This window comes from Mesoplodon mirus (assembly GCF_964341445.2).
Source record: "Mesoplodon mirus genome assembly, chromosome: 9".
In the NCBI taxonomy this organism is placed as follows: Eukaryota; Metazoa; Chordata; class Mammalia; order Artiodactyla; family Ziphiidae; genus Mesoplodon; species Mesoplodon mirus.
The window spans coordinates 35055190-35075457 of NC_138985.1; the positions used below are offsets into that span (position 1 = coordinate 35055190).

Consider the following 20268-nt stretch of genomic DNA (forward strand, 5'->3'; position numbering starts at 1 on the left):
CAAATGATCTAGTTTTGATGGGAAAGAGGTACACAGTGTAGGAGCCAAACAAGACCTCATGTCACCTAGACTACTCAACTGTTTTCTATTGCCTCTATAAAAATGATATTGTATTTTCTAAGGTGTTATATATTTTCAGAGATTTATTTTTTTAACATTAATTCATAACTTCTGCTTTAAGCAAAGATAACTAAACAAAATATGTATTTTTGGAATATGACGGATGAAAAATATCACAGAATCTGACCATCTTGCCACATTTCATAATTAGGTTACATTCCTTGTGAATTTATAAAAATTGTTTTTACTGTTTTCTCCTATTTCTAGTTTTGCTTCTTAAAATATTTTGAGATGTTTTGTGGGACACTTAAAAGAAATATGCAAAATGTCACATCAAGTCATTCATACGTGCAATGAGGAATAGCAATTAAATAAACTGAAAATGCATTTGAAAAAAAATCCAGCTCATTTTATAATACAATAAATTTATCTCAAATCTTTTATATAATCATTTGGATTCACAGCATGATTATATAACTTTCTATCAAAACAATTAATATTTCATCTTGCAAATTAATTATAAAGTACATCAAGTGGTAAAGTGAAAATTATTTCTCCAGTTGCTATTCATCTATTCAAAGAGTCATTTGTAAATAAATTCTATCCACCAAAGAATTTTATCCAGAAACAGTTATCTTATACACTTAAGAAATATGCTTTCTATAAAGATTTAATTGATGGTTTATAATGAAGCAAATAAAAAAAAGGAAACCATAGGCTCACCTCACCAAGAAAATCATTGGAAGAAAATCTATCATAATCCCAGACTGTCACCTCCAGTGTTTTCTTCTTGAGCTACAGTTCAAATCAAAATGTCATTAACCTAATTTCTCATCATAAATTTTCATTATATTCATATAATAGACTCATTTATATTTCCATTCCTTGAACTCTTTCCGCTTAGGTAAAAATACTTTAAGTTTATATAAAACTGTATATTTACATTCAATATTATGTAAGCTGTCAATCATTTTGTGGTCCAACCAACTATTTGATCATAAGATACCTCACTATTTTGCAAAAAAAAGGGTGATTTTTACTTATTTCCTGTTATTCTACCCCTGCCCATTATTAAAAGTACCAAGTAGAATCTATATATACTCTTTAAATACATGAAATTCATAGGTTGCAAAAATGTCTAGGTTATTCAAAGTAGTTGGGTTATAGGTTTTTTGTTTCAGTAAATTGCCATAACACATTAGTAGCACTGTCTTATTTCTGCAGGGGAACTTAACTTATTTTAAATTCAAGAACCCAGATTATAATTTATATCCAGCTTCAATTTCATAGTCAAATTAGAAATCTTCCAAAGGATAAATCAGAAACCTCATTTTGAAAGACAACTCATTTGTAAATTGTTTTCATGGATGTCTCCTTCCTATTCTATTTGTATTCTTTTCTCTCTGAATTCATCTTTATAAACCATCAGTTATTTTCTATTATTGATACAACGTTATGACATGAAGATTTTCAGAAACACATTGATGCAATTTTGCTTAGAGTCATCTATTTGTTGTGATAATCCTTTACACTAGTCTTCTTCACACTTTCTTCTGTACAGTTTAGTTGCACAATGCCAGATCCGTAGGAAGCCTCAATTTAGAAAAGAGATGATCCCTAAATTGTTGCCAGGAGGGGTAATTCATTTCAGTGCATCTGAATCTTATTTTTTCTTTGTTTATGAAAGTCAAAATACAGCTAGCTAGAAAACATTTTCCCTCAAAATATGATAGAGCCCACTCTACTGAAATATTTAATTTTGAAATAATCAGTGGAAAATGTCCCACTAGTCTTATTCATTTTGCTTATTTTTTAGCTGTTTTGTCAAAATGTGCACATTTTTTTCACTGTATCTTCGAACTGCACCCAGTTCCTTTGACTGGCTATATTTCTTGCATGTATTTTACTTATTTTTTTTGTTTGTATGGAAAAATGGATATGAATCACAATCTTTCAATAATTCTATAATCACTATTTTTTATATTAGCCTGAATCTGTCATATAGAAAATAATCATTGCATACCTGTTCCATGGAGATACTTTTATAAATTACTGTTTGATTCCACTCAGGATTAAGACTTTTCTGAACATATTTAGTCCTTCTCTTGTACTCAGCACTGAATTGGAAAAAGAGAAAGAATTACCCTGATTATTTACCTTGACCGGTGACTTCATAGTCAACCTGAAGGTCATGCAGACATTTAAAGGTATTTTGTTTTGAATCACTATGTAATCGTCTCATCATCCTCATGTCTTAAACTGTATTTTAAGTTGAATGCACAATGACAATTTAAAAATATTTTGGATGCCTTTAGTTTTATTTTCCCTAAGGTATTTTTTTTTAAAGAAAAGCTTTCAGGTGTTCTAACTAGAATACAATTTTAGAAATCAACCTCTCCTGAATGTGTGAGATAATTACATGAACTATACAGTAACATCAATATCTTCTTGTCCTATAAATAATAATTTGATATTTAACTTTCCAACAGTTTTGCAACTGATCATGTCAGCAAAGCCAAATGGTCTTTCAATTCATTTTTTTCTGTAAAAAGCTGAAATAACTGTACTGACTGAGGAAAGGATGAAAAATGGCTGTTGCTATAGCTGAGATTCCATGAACATTTGTTACCTTATATTTATAGTAGATTTTGGCACTCTTGGTAAAGTAGAATACTTAATCTAGTTATGAAACAATCTTAATTAAATATAAATTCTTGGTTTATGTCAATAGCTTATGTTACAAATGATGAACCAAATCAAAACTTTTCCTCATTCATTATAACTTGGGGCATTTCAGTTTATCCTTGACTCTTCCATACCCTCTGATCACCAGTTAGAAGCTTATATCTTACACGTTTAAGCATAACTTATTTTCAAAATCTATTCTAATTAAGTTTGACAAAACATTTATAACTGGCATCAACCAGTTAATGGGGTTGGAATTATTGCTATTTGCTATGAGCCAATGGTGCCCACATAGACAAAGCGTTTCTCTAACACTCACTGGCTTTTTCTAAATTTTCTGCCTAGAAAAAAAACCTATTTGTTTGGGGTCCATTCACGTGTCTGGACTTCATAAACTGCCTTACCCTAAAGGTACTGCATCCTGACCCTGGATCTGTATTTCTATTCCCAACTGTCGGCAGACTAACTCTTGTTATATTCCTGGTCTCAAGCATTGCCAAATTCTGGAATACCTACTATTGTTCCCCAGATGCTAATTTACTTATTCATTCTAGATAAAACTATTAAGAATCAAGCTCCATTTCACCACTCACTTTTAGAGATGGGTCTACAGCCAAGTATCTTTTTTTCTCCCTCTGGCTTTATTCTCTTTCTTATCAGACATACACAAGGGCAATAGTTTCCAACATTGACTGCATATTAGGATCACTTTGGGATCTGAGTTCCCAGGGTGGTAGGTGGGGCAACTAGCACGGCACCCACATCCCCCTGCCCTTCACCCCCAAGGAGAGTCTTATTTAACAGATCTGGGGTGAGGCTTGAGCATCAGAATTTTAAAAATGATCTAGGTAAATCTAAAGTATTGCCAAGATTGAGAACCACTGAGAACCACTGAGCTCATGTCTCCTAAGACCTCACATTTCAGCCACTGTGAACTGAATCCAATTTAAGAAATGAAGCAGCACTATTCTCATTTGTAACCAACCTATCTGAAAGTACAAAAAAAGACAGTAGGATTTGACAATTTTGTCATTCAGCACAAAGTGCAAATAATTCTGGGGAAATGTATAGGCAATGATTCAAAGACACAGGAACTTTCATAGACTGTGAACAGAAAGTATACATTTGTACATATACTTTTTAGGTAAATTTGTCTATGTCTAGTTAAGTTTATGCACTCAAGTACCCAGAAAATTCCACTTTGACTTAATTCCACTTCTACTTTAGAGAAATTCTCCCACATGTACAAAAGGAATTTGTTAAAGTTCATTGCAACATTGTTTCTAATAGTGTGTTAATAATATAATAAATAAGTACATTATGATGTATTTATTTAATGAAATTTAAGCAGCAGTTAAATTAAATGAAATATACCTTCATTTATCAAGATACATAAATCTTAAAAAAAATCTTGAGCAAATAATTCGCAGAAGAAAACCTATGGTAAGTTATCATGATATAAAGTTAAAATTACATGAAATAATACTGTAAATTATTTATGTCGACTTGTATATATGTATGACAAACATTAATATCATAAGACAGCTTGGGAATTATAGATGTTAAACTCTATTTTGTGGTTATCTCAGGAGGAGAGGGGGATGGTTTCAGAGGACTTCAGGGGTACTTAAAATATATTTTTTATTTTAAAAAATCTGAAGCCAATATAGCAAAATGTTACGATTTGATAAAATTGGATAGCAAGAACACAGGTATTTGTGACAGTATTTTCTATAATTTTCAGTAAGTTTAAAATATTTTATAACAAAATTCAAAACTATTTTAGCAAATTATGTCCCTTTATACTTTATGATTTTCATTCTTTAAATTAATGACATAAGAAGAATGAATATGGGGCCTCCCTGGTGGCGCAGTGGTTGAGAGTCCGCCTGCCGATGCAGGGGACACGGGTTCGTGCCCTGGTCTGGGAGGATCCCACATGCCGCGGAGCGGCTGGGCCCGTGAGCCATGGCCGCTGAGCCTGCGCGTCCGGAGCCTGTGCTCCGCAGCGGGAGGGGCCACAACAGTGAGAGGCCCGTGTAACGCAAAAAAAAAAAAAAAAAGAAGAATGAATATGACCACTTTTAAGTTAATAGCCAACTCTGGTTGCTACTTTAGAATTCATGGCTGTTCCTGTAGTAGGTATACTAAGAAAAAAACACATTGTGTAGTATGAGCTTTAAAGTTTCTGTCTGTTTTAGACTTAATTATCCAAGTGGTGAGACCATGGGAAAAACATATTAGGGATTAAGATTCATAATACAGTGAACAGTGGTAAAATTGTTACTTTTTCAAATTCTGAAAAATTGAATGCACAAAATTTTAAAATAAGATTGAAGATGGAAATTATAATGTCAAATGCAAACTCATGTATTTTTACTAAAATTCTAGATATGTCAGTGTATATTAAAATAGCCTGAACTATTGAAATGTCTTCAAAAAGATGTATTAGTCAACATATTTTAATTTATAATATTAATAATTATATTTCACATACATACTTTAGTCATTTTTTCACCCATATGTAGCAAAATTATTGAATGTCAACTCTGCACCAGGAATTATGCTCTATCAAAATGTATAACTGCAAAACTCTTAATTGTACTGACATACCATTATGTCATGAGAAGCACTTTATAAAGTAAGCACATTGAAATAATAGCAGCTAACATTTATGAAATGCTACTTTTTCACAGGCAGAGTTCTAAGTGCTTTTCATGTGTTACATTATTTAATCCTCAAAGCAACTCTATGTGTCCAGTATTATTTATTATCCTATTTTATAGCTGATAAGAACTGAAGCTCAGAGGAATTTAGGCATGTTGGCAAGGTTGCATAGTTATTAATTCATAGGACCAGGTTTCAAACACAGGGAAACTAATTTCTTGCTCTGAAACATGAGCTATATGAACTCAATTGATTAGGTCCATCATAAAATTTCTTAATTGCATATTTTATTAGCTGAAGTGTCTAGTTTGTCTTCTTTATTTTACAGTCAAAAACTGTACATTTCAAATTAAATGTTTTATATATATAACATAAATTATTTATAGTGTGTGTATATATACACATATCGAAAATGAGGACAGCTTTAGAGTTGCCTAGGGAAATATTGAATGGTATATCCTAAGACTAAGAGAGTGCTGTGGAACAACTAGGGATAATTATTATTAAAATTTACTTTTGCTCATATACACTCACATATAACCCCAATTAGTCCGGAAAAATCTAGATGTTCACTTTACTAGGTTATCTTAATCTTACTAATAAGTTTGAATCTCTAGTTCTCTCAAGACTCAAGGTCTGTGTCCTTTAGGGTTAACGAGGGTAAACACACCTTTCTCCTGATCCTGCCTCTACCAGCACTGGTTGACCTGTGTAAATACCAATGAGATCCCTTTGCAATCTTTTCACACTTGGATTTCCTGACACGCGAGATGGCCACATAAAGCTCTTCCTTCAAGAACCCTAGTTTGATAGCTACCATGTACTGACCATCTTGGGCATGATGTCAATGGGCTGTGTTCCCACTTTACACAATTGAAAACTCCACAGTTCTCATCTCCATATCAAAACCTGTGGATTTACAAGTTGAAGGTGGCCAGGTAAGCAGAGGGATTCTTGAATGTGAGCAGAAATCCAGGCTGAGAAATAAGTGGAGTTCCTTTCCCTTTCTTACCATGTTTGTTAAACACACTGCAGTCCCTCATGGGAAGACTGCAATAATGACATTATTTTAGGACAATTAAGCCATATGTAATAATCAGAGAAGTTTTTTAATAAGGGAAAATAAAAAGTCAATTAATCAAGATGGAACATGGTGCTTATCAAACAAAAATCTAGGGACTTCCTTGGTGGTCCAGTGGTTAAGAATTTGCCTTCCAATGCAGGAGGCAAGGGTTCGATCCCTGGTCGGGGAACTAAGATCCCACATGCCGTGGGGTGCGGCCAAAAACTTAAAAAAAAAAACCTAAACCTTTATTTCCTTAAAGTTTTGACTAATTTCTTTTTTCTTTTTCATTATTGGACAATCATTTTCTCATAGGTAGATATGATTTTAAGGCTGGCAGAAAAAGGTATTTAAAATTCAATTACCCTCTTCTAAACCAGAAGAAAAAAAAGTTCTCTGAGTTTCTCTGTAAAAAAAAAAATTGAGAAAGAAGAATGGAATATAATGGCTTGTTTGTTCTTAACTTTCACAGAATTATCTAAAGTACTGAAGGTCTTCATTTCTTTTGTTTTTTCTTGATTGGAAAAAATACATATAAATTTCTTTATTGAAAAAATATATAATGAGTCCAATAAAGATATGTGTGTGTGTGTGTGTGTGTAGTTTCTTCAAAATTACTCCTCTGAGGATGTTGCCTTTAATTTAGAAAGAAGCACAGAGCATATCCCATTTTATAAGCTCTGTTTCTCTGTGTGCAATAGTGCATTTATGGGCTGTCACTTGATTGTCCTCTGTGCTCCCTGAAGTCTGACACTATGGCTGTGTTCTCAATTCCATCAGAGTCTGGAGCAGTCTGTGCTAAATAAATGGTCTTTGGATGGATCTTTAAAACATGTTTGTACTTCTCTTTTTCCTTTAAAATCTATTTAAATAAAATGGTTTGGCCTTCAAATTGTAAATACGATACCTGAATCTGCTTTACATTCTTTCCAGAAGAAATAGTTTGAGATGCTAACAAAGGTGTTTAGAGAAAGTCCAGCCAGGAATTAGGCTTCCAGCTATCATGATAGTAAAAATCAGCTTCAGTCATGGCAAAATCTCATTAGTGGGAAAAAAATCTGTACTTTGTCCAACAGTGTAATGAGAGAAAACCACAACGAAAGCCTTCAGATATACTCATTTCCATTTCTTAATTATCCGGGGACAAGTTTTGAGTTCATGGACTCCTCAGGCTATTTCCTTGTCTTTCTTTCACCTCATCTCGGCTGACATTTGGGCTGTCAGAGCTTATGAGTATCTTGATTAAAGGATGGCAAGAGGAAATGAAAGGAGACAAGAAAACTGGACCAGTGAAATTCTTTTAGTTAACAGGACATTTAAAAAAAATTTTAAGAATGAAGGATGTATTACACTTATTATTGAAGAAAAGTTGTTTGATTTTCTATATAGTGTTGTTAAATAATTTGGTCTAATGCAGTAGCCCAAGCATTCTGCATTTCCTTTTTGTAGGGATAACAGACCATTGGCTACATGAAGTTTATTATACATATTTCTAGCAATAATAGCAACTGCCATTTATTGAGAGCTTATTACGTGCCAGACATTATGCTTATCATTTTTGGTGCATTCTCCTTGTGTTTCACAAAAACACTGGGAGGGGGGCTATTATGATTCCTAGGTGGAAGAGGAAATAGTTTTAGAGAAACCTCACAACTTCTAAGTGGCAGGGCTGAAATTCAAATCCAAGTTCTTAAGGACTTCGCTCATTGGCCTCGTCAGCCTAACTTACAATGTCAGTACCTCATCAGTATAATTCCTTTCCACATTGACAATTCTCGAAGAGATGATGAAAGTGATTTCAAGATGAAAGATATGATGAGAAAGTGACTCTAGATCTTCTAAATTGTACTCTAATACATCACAGATTATTTCGATCATTATTTACATTTACAGAAAACATATTCTCTTCTAAGTTAAATATAGACAATCATTGTCATTCTGACAATTTCCCCCTGGTTTCTCTGGACAAAAGAGAGGAAGCTTCTGAATAAAGTGACTGACAATGTTTGTTCTAAAATGACACTATCTCTTTGAAACAAAACTCATTTCGCGTATCAGTCTGAGAGATCTGAAGATGAGAGAGCCAGTCATAACAAGCAGCCTTTCTCAGTATCAAATTTTACTGGTTGCCATAATTATGTGATTGCAAAGAAACAGGAAGTTTCCGGGCACCAGAAAGGTTGTAGTGACTAACACTATTCTTTGAGATATTTAAATATTTAAGCCTTTACAAATCAGAAACTGCCTCTTTTGGGCAACAGCTTGTCAGGTTTAGTAAAGATGCTGAATTTTAATGTCACAGACCAAAATCCTGTACCACCAATATTCTGCGTGGGACTAAAATTCCCATCACCCTGTTGCTACAGATGGTACAAGATTCACCTCCCCAATTAAATAACACATTTAATTTATAATGCAATAAGATGTACAAAAAAATGCTTTTGGCTATGTGTTAAGAAATATCCTTAGCTGACAATGTAATGATGCAACATGCTCTAGCAGAAAACAGACAAACCAAGGAGGTTGCTCTTATGCTGTTGCTAACACCCTAGAGCAGGCAGATTATGGCATCCTATATTACACAGCAATAATTTTGTGGTACAGAAGGTATAAAGGCATGAAAATGTTTCAATATCACGTCTAAGTGAGGGTAAAAGACCAGACAGCTATCATCTTTAAGATGACATACACACCTAGTACTGGCCATCCAGAAGATCAGTTAATTCCTTTTGAAAAATGACTAGATTTTTTTGTTTGGTTGTCATAGAAGACTCAGAAGAATCTGAGCCATAATTTTTGCAAGAGAAGCTAAATGAATTTTAGCAGACAAATTATAAATGAAAACTTTAGTTATATCTAATTTCAAAGTGACAGTTCCTTATTCATACCTTTCTATGTTTTTACTCTTTTCTACTTTTCTAGGCTCCAAGGCACATACCTGCTACACATATTTAGTAATGTTGTGGTCAGAATAGTCTGCTATTAGCCTAATTCAACTGATACCAACATGTAGAAAAATAAAAATTATAGCCGAAGTTGAACTGCAGGTGAATGTACTTAAAAGGCAAACAAGAGAACTCTAGACATTTCATTGAAGTGTGACACTGAAAGAGAACCAACTCTACCTTGCATTCTGGACAACCATGACTTGACTGCATTGATTCCAAGAGCGAGAATGAAGGATACAGCAGGAAAGTAGGAAAGACAGGAAGAAAAAAGTTAGGAACAGAAATAAGGAAGAAAATGTGAGAATAAAATCTAGAGGGGCTATGCCATAATATATTAACAACATGAGGCAGAAAATAATCTTAGAACTAAAGTGAAAATAATACCTCACAAGTGTAGTAAATTCCAAGGTCTTGGAATAATAATAATTAGGAGTAATTTAATGAAAGGGCTAGGAATTGAATACGAGTAGCACATTAGCCTGCTTTTTGGTCAAATCCCACCCAAAAGGCATGTTTTGTTTGACAAATGGCATGGGGATAGCTTTAGGTGGGACCTCACTCTTCATTTCACTATAGTTGCGACCCTTTCTCTGTTACCTACTCCAGAATGGACTGACATATTCATGCCACCTGCCTGACCTTTCCAGTTATTCAAGTTTGCAATAGTCTAATTGAAACATATCCTGTAACAAATAAAGGATAACCACTCTCTTATAGTATAAAAGGTGATACTCCAGGATATTAAAGAAGATAGAAAATAAAAGACAGTGCTTTAATTTCATTCATTCATTAGCAAATGCTGATTGGAGATATACCCTTGGCAGTCATTTCCTCTTGTCCCATAATACTGTCATTAAATAACACTGAAGGTCTAATGACCCAAATCAAAGGCAGAATGAAGTTGTCAGTTTGTTATATTCATGTTAAAAAAAATAGTGGTGGGATGAGGGATAAATAAGGAGTTTGAGATTAGTAGATACAAACTACTACATATAAAATAGATAAACAAGGTCATACTGTGTAGCACAGGAAACTATATTCAATATCTTGTAATAAACTATAATGGAAAAGAATATGAAAAAGTATATACATATATATGTATAACTGAATCACTTTGCTGTATACTACAAACTAATGCAACATTATAAATCAACTATACTTCAAAAAAGTAGACAAATTACAGTTATAACTATTACATAAAGATATAAACTAACATAAAATAAAAGCTTCCCTTTCCTGTTCTATATGGCTAGTTGGTAATGTCTGAATTAAATTCATTTCAGCCTGCAGAATTCTCTTTAATATTTCTCGAAGGGCAACTCAGCTGGGAGAAAAACTGTTTCTCAGATTTGTTTTTCTGGCAATGTCTTATTTATTTATTTAACATCTTTACTGGAGTATAATTGCTTTACATTGTTGTGTTAGCTTCTGCTGTATGACAAAGTGAATCAGCTATAGGCATATTTCTATCCCCATATCCCCTCCCACTCGTATCTCCCTCCCACCCTCCCTATCCCACCCCTGTAGCTGGTCACAAGCACCAAGCTGATCTCCCTGGGCTATATGGCTGCTTCCCCTTAGCTATCTATTTTACATTTGGTAGTGTATATACTACTCTCTCACTTCGTCCCAACTTACCCTTCCCCCTCCCCGTGTCCTTAAGTCCATTCTCTACATCTGTGTCTTTATTCCTGTCCTGCCCCTAGGTTCTTCAGACTCATTTTTTTTTTTAGATTCCATATATATGTGTTAGCATACAGTATTTGTTTTCGTCTTTCTGACTTACTTCACTCTGTATGACAGACTCTAAGTCCATCCACCTCACTACAAATAACTCAATCTAGTTTCTTTTTATGGCTGAGTAATATTCCATTGTATACATATGCCACATATTCTTTATCCATTCATCTGTCTATGGACACTTAGGTTGCTTCCATGTCCTGGCTCTTGTAAATGGTGCTGCAATGAATCTTGTGGTGTATGACTCTTTTTGAGTTATGGCTTTCTCAGGGTATATGCCCAGGAGTGGGATTGATGGGTCATATGGTAGTTCTATTTTTAGTTTTTTAAGGAAAGTCCACACCGTTCTCCATGGTAGCTGTATCAATTTGCATTCCCCCGAACAGTGTAGGAGGGTTCCCTTTTCTCCATGCCCCCTCCAGCATTTACTGTTTGTAGATTTTTTGATGATGGCCATTCTGACCAGTGTGAGGTGATACCTCATTGTAGTTTTGATTTGCATTTCTCTAATGATTAGTGATGTTGAGCATTCTTTCATGTGTTTGTTAGCAATCTGTATATCTTCTTTGGAGAAATGTCTACTTAGGTCTTCTGTCCATTTTTGGTTTGGGTTGTTGTTGTTTTTTTTTTTTTTATATTGAGCTGCATGAGCTGCTTGTATCATTTGGAGATTAATCCGTTGTCAGCTGCTTCGTTTGAAAATATTTTCTCCCATTCTGAGGGTTGTCTTTTCATCTTGTTTATGGTTTCCTTTGCTGTGCAAAAGGTTTTAAGTTTCATTAGGCCCCACTTGTTTATTTTTGTTTTTATTTCCATTTCTCTAGGAGGTGGGTCAAAAGGATCTTGCTGTGATTTATGTCACAGAGTGTTCTGCCTATGTTTTCCTCTAAGAGTTTTATAGTGTCTGGCCTTATATTTAGGTCTTTAATCCATTTTGAGTTTATTTTTGTATATGGTTTTAGGGAATGTTCTAATTTTATTCTTTTACATGTAGCTGTCCAGTTTTGCCAGCACCACTTATTGAAGAGGCTGTCTTTTTTCCATTGTATATTCTTGCCTCCTTATCAAAGATAATGTGACAATATGTGCGTGGGTTTATCTCTGGGCTTTCTGTCCTGTTCCATTGAACAATATTTCTGTTTTTGTGACAGAAATATATTGTCTTGATGACTGTAGCTTTGTAGTATAGTCTGAAGTCAGTGACCCTGATTCCACCAGCTCCGTTTTTCTTTCTCAAGATTGCTTTGCCTATTCGGGGTCTTTTGTGTTTCCATACAAATTGTGAAATATTTTGTTCTAGTTCTGTGAAAAATGCCATTGGTAGTTTGACAGGGATTGCACTGAATCTGTAGATTGCTTCGGGTACAACAGTCATTTTCACAATGTTGATTCTTCCAATCCAAGAACATGGTATATCTCTCCATCTGTTTGTATCATCTTTAATTTCTTTCATCAGTGTCTTTTAGTTTTCTGACTACAGGTCTTTTGTCTCCTTAGGTAGGTTTATTCCTAGATATTTAATTTTTTTTGCTGCAGTGGTAAATAGGAGTGTTTCCTTAAATTCTCTTTCATATTTTTCATCATTAGTGTATAGGATTGCAAGAGTTTTCTGTGCATTAACTTTGTATCCTGCAACTTTACCAAATTCACTGGTTAGCTCTAGTAGTTTTCTGGTAGTATCTTTAGGATTCTCTATGTATAGTATCATGTCATCTGCAAACAGTGACAGTTTTACTTCTTCTTTTCCGATTTGGATTCCTTTTATTTCTTTTTCTTCTCTGATTGCTGTGGCTAAAAATTCCAAAACTATGTTGAATAATAGTGGTGAGAGTGGGCAACCTTGCCTTGTTCCTGATCTTAGAGGAAATGGTTTCAATTTTTCACCACTGAGAACAATGTTGGCTGTGGGTTTGTCATATATGGCCTTTATTATGTTGAGGTATTTTCCTCTCTGCCTACTTTCTGGCGAGTTTTTGTCATAAATTTGTGTTGAATTTTGTCAAAAGCTTTTTCTGCATCTATTGAGATTATCATATGTTTTTTTTTTTCCTACAACTGGTTAATATGGTGTATCACATTGACTGATTTGCATATATTGAAGCATCCTTGCATTCCTGGGATAAACCCCACTTGATCATGGTGTACGATCCTTTTAATGTGCTGTTGGATTCTGTTTGATAGTATTTTGTTGAGGATTTTTGAATCTATATTCATCAGTGATATTGGCCTATAGTTTTCTTTTTCTGTGCCATCTTTGTCTGGTTTTGGTATCAGGGTGATGTTGGCCTCATAGAATGAGTTTGGGAGTGTTCCTACCTCTGCTATATTTTGGAAGAGTTTGAGAAGGATAGGTGTTAGCTCTTCTGTAAATGTTTGATAGAATTCGCCTGTGAAGCCATCTGGTCCTGGGCTTTTGTTTGTTGGAAGATTTTTAATCACAGTTTCAATTTCAGTCCTTGTGATTGGTCTGTTCATATTTTCTACTTCTTCCTGGTTCAGACTCAGAAGGCTGTGCTTTTCTAAGAATTTGTCCATCTCTTCCAGGTTGTCCATTTTATTGACATATAGTTGCTTGTAGTAATCTCACATAATCCTTTGTATTTTTGCAGTGTGAGTTGTTACTTCTCCTTTTTCATTTCTAATTCTGTGGATTTGAGTCTTCTCCCTTTTTTTCTTGATGAGTTTGGCTAAAGGTTTCTTAATTTCTTTTATCTTCTCAACGAGCCAGCTTTTAGTTTTACTGATCCTTGCTATTGTTTCCTTCATTTCTTTTTCATTTATTTCTGATTTCATCTTTATGATTTCTTTTCTTCTGCTAACTTTGGCAGCTTTTTGTTCTTCTTTCTCTAATTGCTTTAGGTGTAAGGTTAGGCGGTTTATTTTAGATGTTTCTTGAGGTAGGATTGTATTACTATGAACTTCCCTCTTAGAACTGCTTTTGCTGCATCCCATAGGTTTTGGGTCATCGTGTTTTCATTGTCATTTGTTTCTAGGCATTTTTGGACTTCCTCTTTGATTTCTTCAGTGATCTCTTGGTTATTCAGTAGCATACTGCATAGCCTCCATATGTTTGTATTTTTTTAGTTTTTTCCCTGTAATAGATTTCTAGTTTCATAGCGTTGTGGTCAGAAAAGATACTTGCTATGATTTCAATTTTCTTAAATTTACCAAAGCTTGTTTTATGACCCAAGATACGATCTATCCTGGAGAATGTTCCATGAGCACTAGAGAACAAAGTGTATTCTGTTGTTTCTGGATGGAATGTCCTATAAATATCAATTAAATCCATCTTTTTTAATGTGTCATTTAAAGCTTGTGTTTCCTTATTCATTTTCCTTTTGGATGATCTCTCCATTGGTGAAAGTGGGGTGTTAAAGTCTCCTACTATTGTTGTGTTACTGTCGATTTCCCCTTTTAAGGCTGTTAGCATTTGCCTTATGTACTGAGGTGCTCCTATGTTGGGTGCATAAATATAAATAAGTAAATAAAAGGGAGAAAAAAAGAAAGAAAATAAATAAAATTATTAAAATAAAAAAATAAATACATAATAAAAAAAGAAGAGAGCAACCAAACCAATAAACAAATCCACCAATGATAACAAGCACTAATAACTAAACTAAGATAAACATAAAAATCAGAAACTGGTCAGTTGCATACAGCAAACCCCAAGTCTACAGTTGCTCCCAAAGTCCACTGCCTCAACTTTGGGATGACTCATTGTCTATTCAGGTATTCCACAGATGCCAGGTACATCAAGTTGACTGTGGAGATTTAATTCGCTCCTCCTGAGGCTGCGTGGAGACATTTCCCTTTTTCTTCTCTGTTTGCACAGCTCCTGGTGTTCTGCTTTGGATTTGGCCCCGTCTCTGCATGTAGGTCTCCCTCTGGAGCCTGTTCTTTTGGGAAGTCTGAAGTCTTCTGCCAGCATTCAGTAGGTGTTCTGTAGGAGTTGTTCCACATGTAGATGTATTTTTGATGTACCTGTGGGGAGGAAGGTGATCTCCACATCTTACTTCTCTAGCATCTTGAAGGTCCTCTCCAATGTCTTATTTATTAAAAAAAAGTCTTTATTTTTGAAGGACAGTTTTGCTGGATACAGAATTCTTGTGGACCATCTTTTTCCTTTAGTACACTGACTATGTCATCTCCCTACCTTCTGGGCTCCATGGTTTCTGACTGGCAATGAGTTTTTAATCTTATAGAGGATCTCTTGGATATGATAAGCCACTTCTCTTGCTTCTTTCAAGATGCTCTCTGTGGATTTTGATAGTATGATTACGAAGAGACCTAGTATAAATTTTTTCTTTTTATCCTGATTGGATTTTGTTAAGCTTCTTGGCTGTGCAGATATCTTCCAACAAGTGTGAGAAATCTTTTGCCATTATTTCTTCAGAAATGTTTTCTGCCCTTTCCTCTTTCTCTCCTCTTGGAACTGCCTCTCTGTGTATGTTCGTATATTTTATGATATCCCAGGTTTCTAAAGCATTGTTCCTTTTTCTTCATTCTTTTTTCTTTCTGTACCTTAAAGTAAACAATCTCAATTGACCTGTCTTCATGATTGCTAATTGTGTCTTCTGACTAAATATATTGTTTATCTCATTATGAAGACAGTAGATCCTAAGACTTCTCACCATAAGGAAATTTTTTTTCCTGTCATTTTATTTTACCTGTATGAGGTGATAGATGCTAACTAAAGCTTTATTTTATAATTTTAAAACACCCATTTGAAAATATGCAAATGAATAATAATATATCAAGACAGTTAATGAACATTTAACGTATTGAATAATACACATGTCATATAAAAGAGTAACTGATGAGTCCCTGAACACTGGTTTCACAAATATATTTTGAAAAGTAAACTAATTCTTTAAATCTTCCACAAATAATTCCTGAAATGATTTTACTGTCGACCTGATTGGTCATAGCACAAGTGCTTTCCCGAATTGAAATACTGATGTGTTCTCATCCAGGTATGTTTTGCTACTATCATGGCTCTCCTAAAACCCATTAAGGCTTAATTACAAATTTTTAATTCCACCTTACTTACTAATTGGAAATAAATAAATATGACATGTAGATAAAACTAAGGAAAAGATATTAAACTCTTTAAATTAGAGACCAGAAGACACTATCACTATTTTTTAAACCATAGGGCAATATTTACAATACTAAGAATATAGTACTTGTTTACTTACCCTCGCCCTGGAAGAAGGTACACTTTAACAAAGGGGTCTGAGTAACCATTGTTGTCTCGAGCGACAAGGTTTCTTGCTTGGAGAATATGTATTATGAGATTTCCAAGATCATAGTTGATTTGAAGCTTAAAGGGACAGCAAATATTCCATGAACATTATCTTTTTTGTTTTAAAAAACATATAATACATTATTATTCAGCATTTTACCAGTATTTTAAAAAAGTTCTCATAAGAAGCATCAACTGCTACTTTCATTTTATTTGAAACTGAACAGACCAGTTAATGTCTAATTTAATTGGGAACTCCCAGGCACACATTAATTACTAGTAAATGTGCTGCTCATTCTTTCCACGGTGAAAGTCCTGGCCTGTCAAAAATTCATTTAGGATAATCACACAGTGAATGCTGGCTCCATTTTTAAACTAAATTTCTACTCTTAGGAAAATCAGAAATGTTAACATTCATAAATACAATTGCCAGAATTTTGAAAATAAATTAATTGATGAATTTATTAGAAAATATCTTTTGCATTTCATCAAGTAATTAGCAGTGGGTGGAATCATTATTTAAAGACAAAGATGTTAGTACTGAATTGTAAGAATATTTAAGAATGTGTAGATTTTATCCCTTCCTATATTAAATTATCTGATAAACCTATAGCTATTCTTTCTGTGTGTGCTTTCTTAATAGTGAGGCTAAGATAATGAAATATTGTTCTTTAATTTTAGAAGCTGAAGAGAAAAGAAGAGGCAATGTCTCATAGACGCTTAATGGCTGTTGTAAAATTGTCATTGAATAGTAAAAGACTTATAGTTCAAATTAATATTTGAGAAGCCTGCACAATTCAAAATAATCAAATTAACTAATTTTTCACCGTCAAAAATGAAAGATTCTTTTGGCATCATTTAGAATAAGACAATTCTGTTTGTTGCTGTTTCTGTTTATCAAATAACAGAAGGGAAGGGATCTATATTTTGAAAAAGAAAATCCATAAATAAAAAATGAATGTATTTTTTATAATCATACAAAACAGATATGCTGTTGACAATGGAATAATTTAGATGAGATAGTCTTCATGTTAATAATTAAAATAATTTCCTAATTTCAGAATAATTTTGATCTGGTTCTGTTTTGTGGCAGAAAATGAATCTTTGCTTTCCTCAGTACAGAAAGGCCCAGAGTCTCTCTGACCATCATGGAAGCAATATGAAAAATGAAACAAAGGGCCGTGAAGGAAGAGGAGAAATGAAAAGTTTAGAACTGCAGTAACTGTGCTCTAATGGAGTACTGAAATAGAAGAATTACTCTGCAATTAATTTCACTGAGGTTTATAATGGCTTCCAAATCTTTAAGGAGAAATTCTTCTCCATTTTCTCCTTTCTCTGCTAGCCTGAAAGTCCACTTTTAACTTGTAAGGCAGTAAAATCATTTCTTATTGAAACTGAGATTTGCAGGCTACCCTAAGAGAGTGCTTTCCAAAATGTACTCTGTAAACTTGGTGCCTTAGAGAACACTTAGAGTTGCTTGGAGGTTACATCTGAGAGAGAATGAGATGCCCCCAGTAACCCTCAACCAGAGATATGCCATGCTGGCAATTCACTGTTTGGGTGTTTACATAAGGTTTCATTAAAAGACAAAAGATAAAATGTAAAAAATTGAAATCACTGTCATAAGAAAATATCCAAAAAAAAAAGGAAAAGAAAAGAAAATAACCTGGGTGTTAAGAAGGAAAATTATTAGAGTAAATTTCCACTATTGAATTAAATATTACTACTGAAGGGAAAGGAAAATAAAATAAGGACAAAAAAACCCAACAAGCCAAAAAGAAACAGCATATATTGGCCCATGGGCAAGAAGTTTAAAAAAATGAGCAGAAAGGAGATATTATGAATGAGAACACCTAGCATTTTCTGTGCTGCATGTGAAATGAAGAAAGATCAGGTCTGTTTTTCTAGAAGTGGGAAATAGCAGCGATACAGCAAGATCAAGAACACACAGGTGATCCCGACTCCATCCTGCTGGGTCCTTCTTAGTAAGGTGCCCATGTTCTGCACTCTTTCTCCATTTCCACTCTCATACTGCACTTCTGCTTGAATCAGGGTGTACCTAGGTTAACACTTAATTGATTTCTTTGTCTTTGTGTCCTACCCTTCATAATACTTTCTAGAGGCCAAGGCTCTATGAATTTTCTATCACATATTGCTTTGAATTAGCCTCTCCCTCACTCAAAAATATTTATTTCCTGATCACTCTATTATGTCGTGGCTAACATCCCTTGGCTTCTGTTCAAGGTTCTTTTAATTTAGTCTCAACTTACCTCTATAGTAACATTTTCCTGCAGCAAAGCAGATCTGTTCCTTTCACTACCCTCTGGCAGAAGAATCTTTCCTTGTACCATTTCTTCCAGGAAAACACTCCCCCTTTCTCTATGCTTACCCTCAAATTAGTTCAAATCTGTTACACTTTGTGAAAATGTACTGTAGATGCAACTAAGACTCACTGTTCTCTTTCCCTTATCTGAAATGTACTATCTTCAAATAGTTATTATTTGGTATTGTGTTAATTCTTTCCTCATGATATTTATTATCTACACTAAATTACTTTTTGGTACCATCTAAAGTACAGTTTTTCTAACATTTTTGACTTTGTCCATGTACAATGCAATATAAACACAGAAACACACATACAGAACTAAAAAAGATAGTGATTTATACTATTTTCTTCTATTTTCCTGGTCAAAATCCTCTAAATTGATTTGATAAATTACAGATTGGTTATGACCCCCAGTATGAAAAACACTGCTCTAAAAGAATTGGTCAGCATTTATTTGACAATTATTGATTAGAGGAAGAAAAGAGGACAGCATTAGACTCATGAAACTTAAAGAGGAAGCTTCAAATTTCCAGGAGAATCTGTCATGTTTGAAACATTTTCAACATGTATAAAGTAACCGAGGCATACTACATTGATACTGTTAAGGTATCAGGCAGACTTTGAACTATAGAATTCCGCAGATATCATTAGATTTAATAAAACATGTATTTGTATTAAAATACTTTTCTGTAAAATTGTATTTTTTCATTATACATCTATATACGTTATAAAACAGGAAAGGTTCTAACAATGCTTACAATTTCAATAGACCAGTGGGAAAAAGAGCCACAAAAGATGGTATAGCAATGATCTTTTAAAAACTTTCATACCTGAATTTCCCCCGTAATTGGATGAGAGACAACCTTTGTTGCATCAGTAGGCTGCAATATCAAAACATAGATTAATGGATAAAGCTTTCATAGGATTTACCATTTCAACTTCCTTCTGAATTAATTTCTGTTTGTCAGAGCACCCTGCCTGGAGAACACATTTCATCCATTTGGCTGCTTCAGATTAGGGTGTCTACTTACACTTCTCAATACATGTTTAATTTTATAAATACATAAATCCCTTTTTCATTTTGTGAAGCCTGTTTTGAGGCTATAATTTTATACCTGCAGTAATCTACGTTCAATTCCCTAAGAAATGGAACAATTTTGGTTGAAAGTATTCAATTTAAATATGAACAGATTTTAAATATCTATAAGAGAATGAAAAAGGTTTTGTTTTTATTCAACTGCCTAGGAGCCCAGAAGTTATAAACGTCCATCCTTAAATTCCTTTGTTGGGTTCTCAGCCTATTCCTACTCTCTTCTAGAGTGGAACAGCCAGGCAATCACTTCTTAGTATTTCATACTCCTTTAATTAAAATTCCATCCCAGTCTATATAAGTTCTCATCTCCTTAATAATTTCCTTATGTCAGTAAAGCCTTAAAAACTGTTAGGACTGTGATCTGGTAAAGTGATTCATTCTGCTGATTAAGTGGCTAATTGCTGAATTGTTACATTTCAATAGAATGTACAAATTTGTACC

The 20268-nt window shown here is 34.0% G+C and overlaps 1 protein-coding gene across 1 annotated transcript in view; it reads right to left on the reverse strand.

Moving 5' to 3' along the window:
* The window catches only part of PCLO (piccolo presynaptic cytomatrix protein), a 387719-nt gene that overhangs the window by 73117 nt on the left and 294334 nt on the right, over positions 1–20268 (reverse strand). Inside the window, exons 14-17 of the mRNA XM_082632322.1 lie at positions 19565–19615; positions 16362–16486; positions 2084–2177; positions 784–855 (exon numbers count right to left, since the gene is read on the reverse strand). Of these exons, the coding sequence (XP_082488448.1) occupies positions 784–855; positions 2084–2177; positions 16362–16486; positions 19565–19615 (342 nt within the window). The remainder of the gene's footprint in view (positions 1–783; positions 856–2083; positions 2178–16361; positions 16487–19564; positions 19616–20268) is intronic.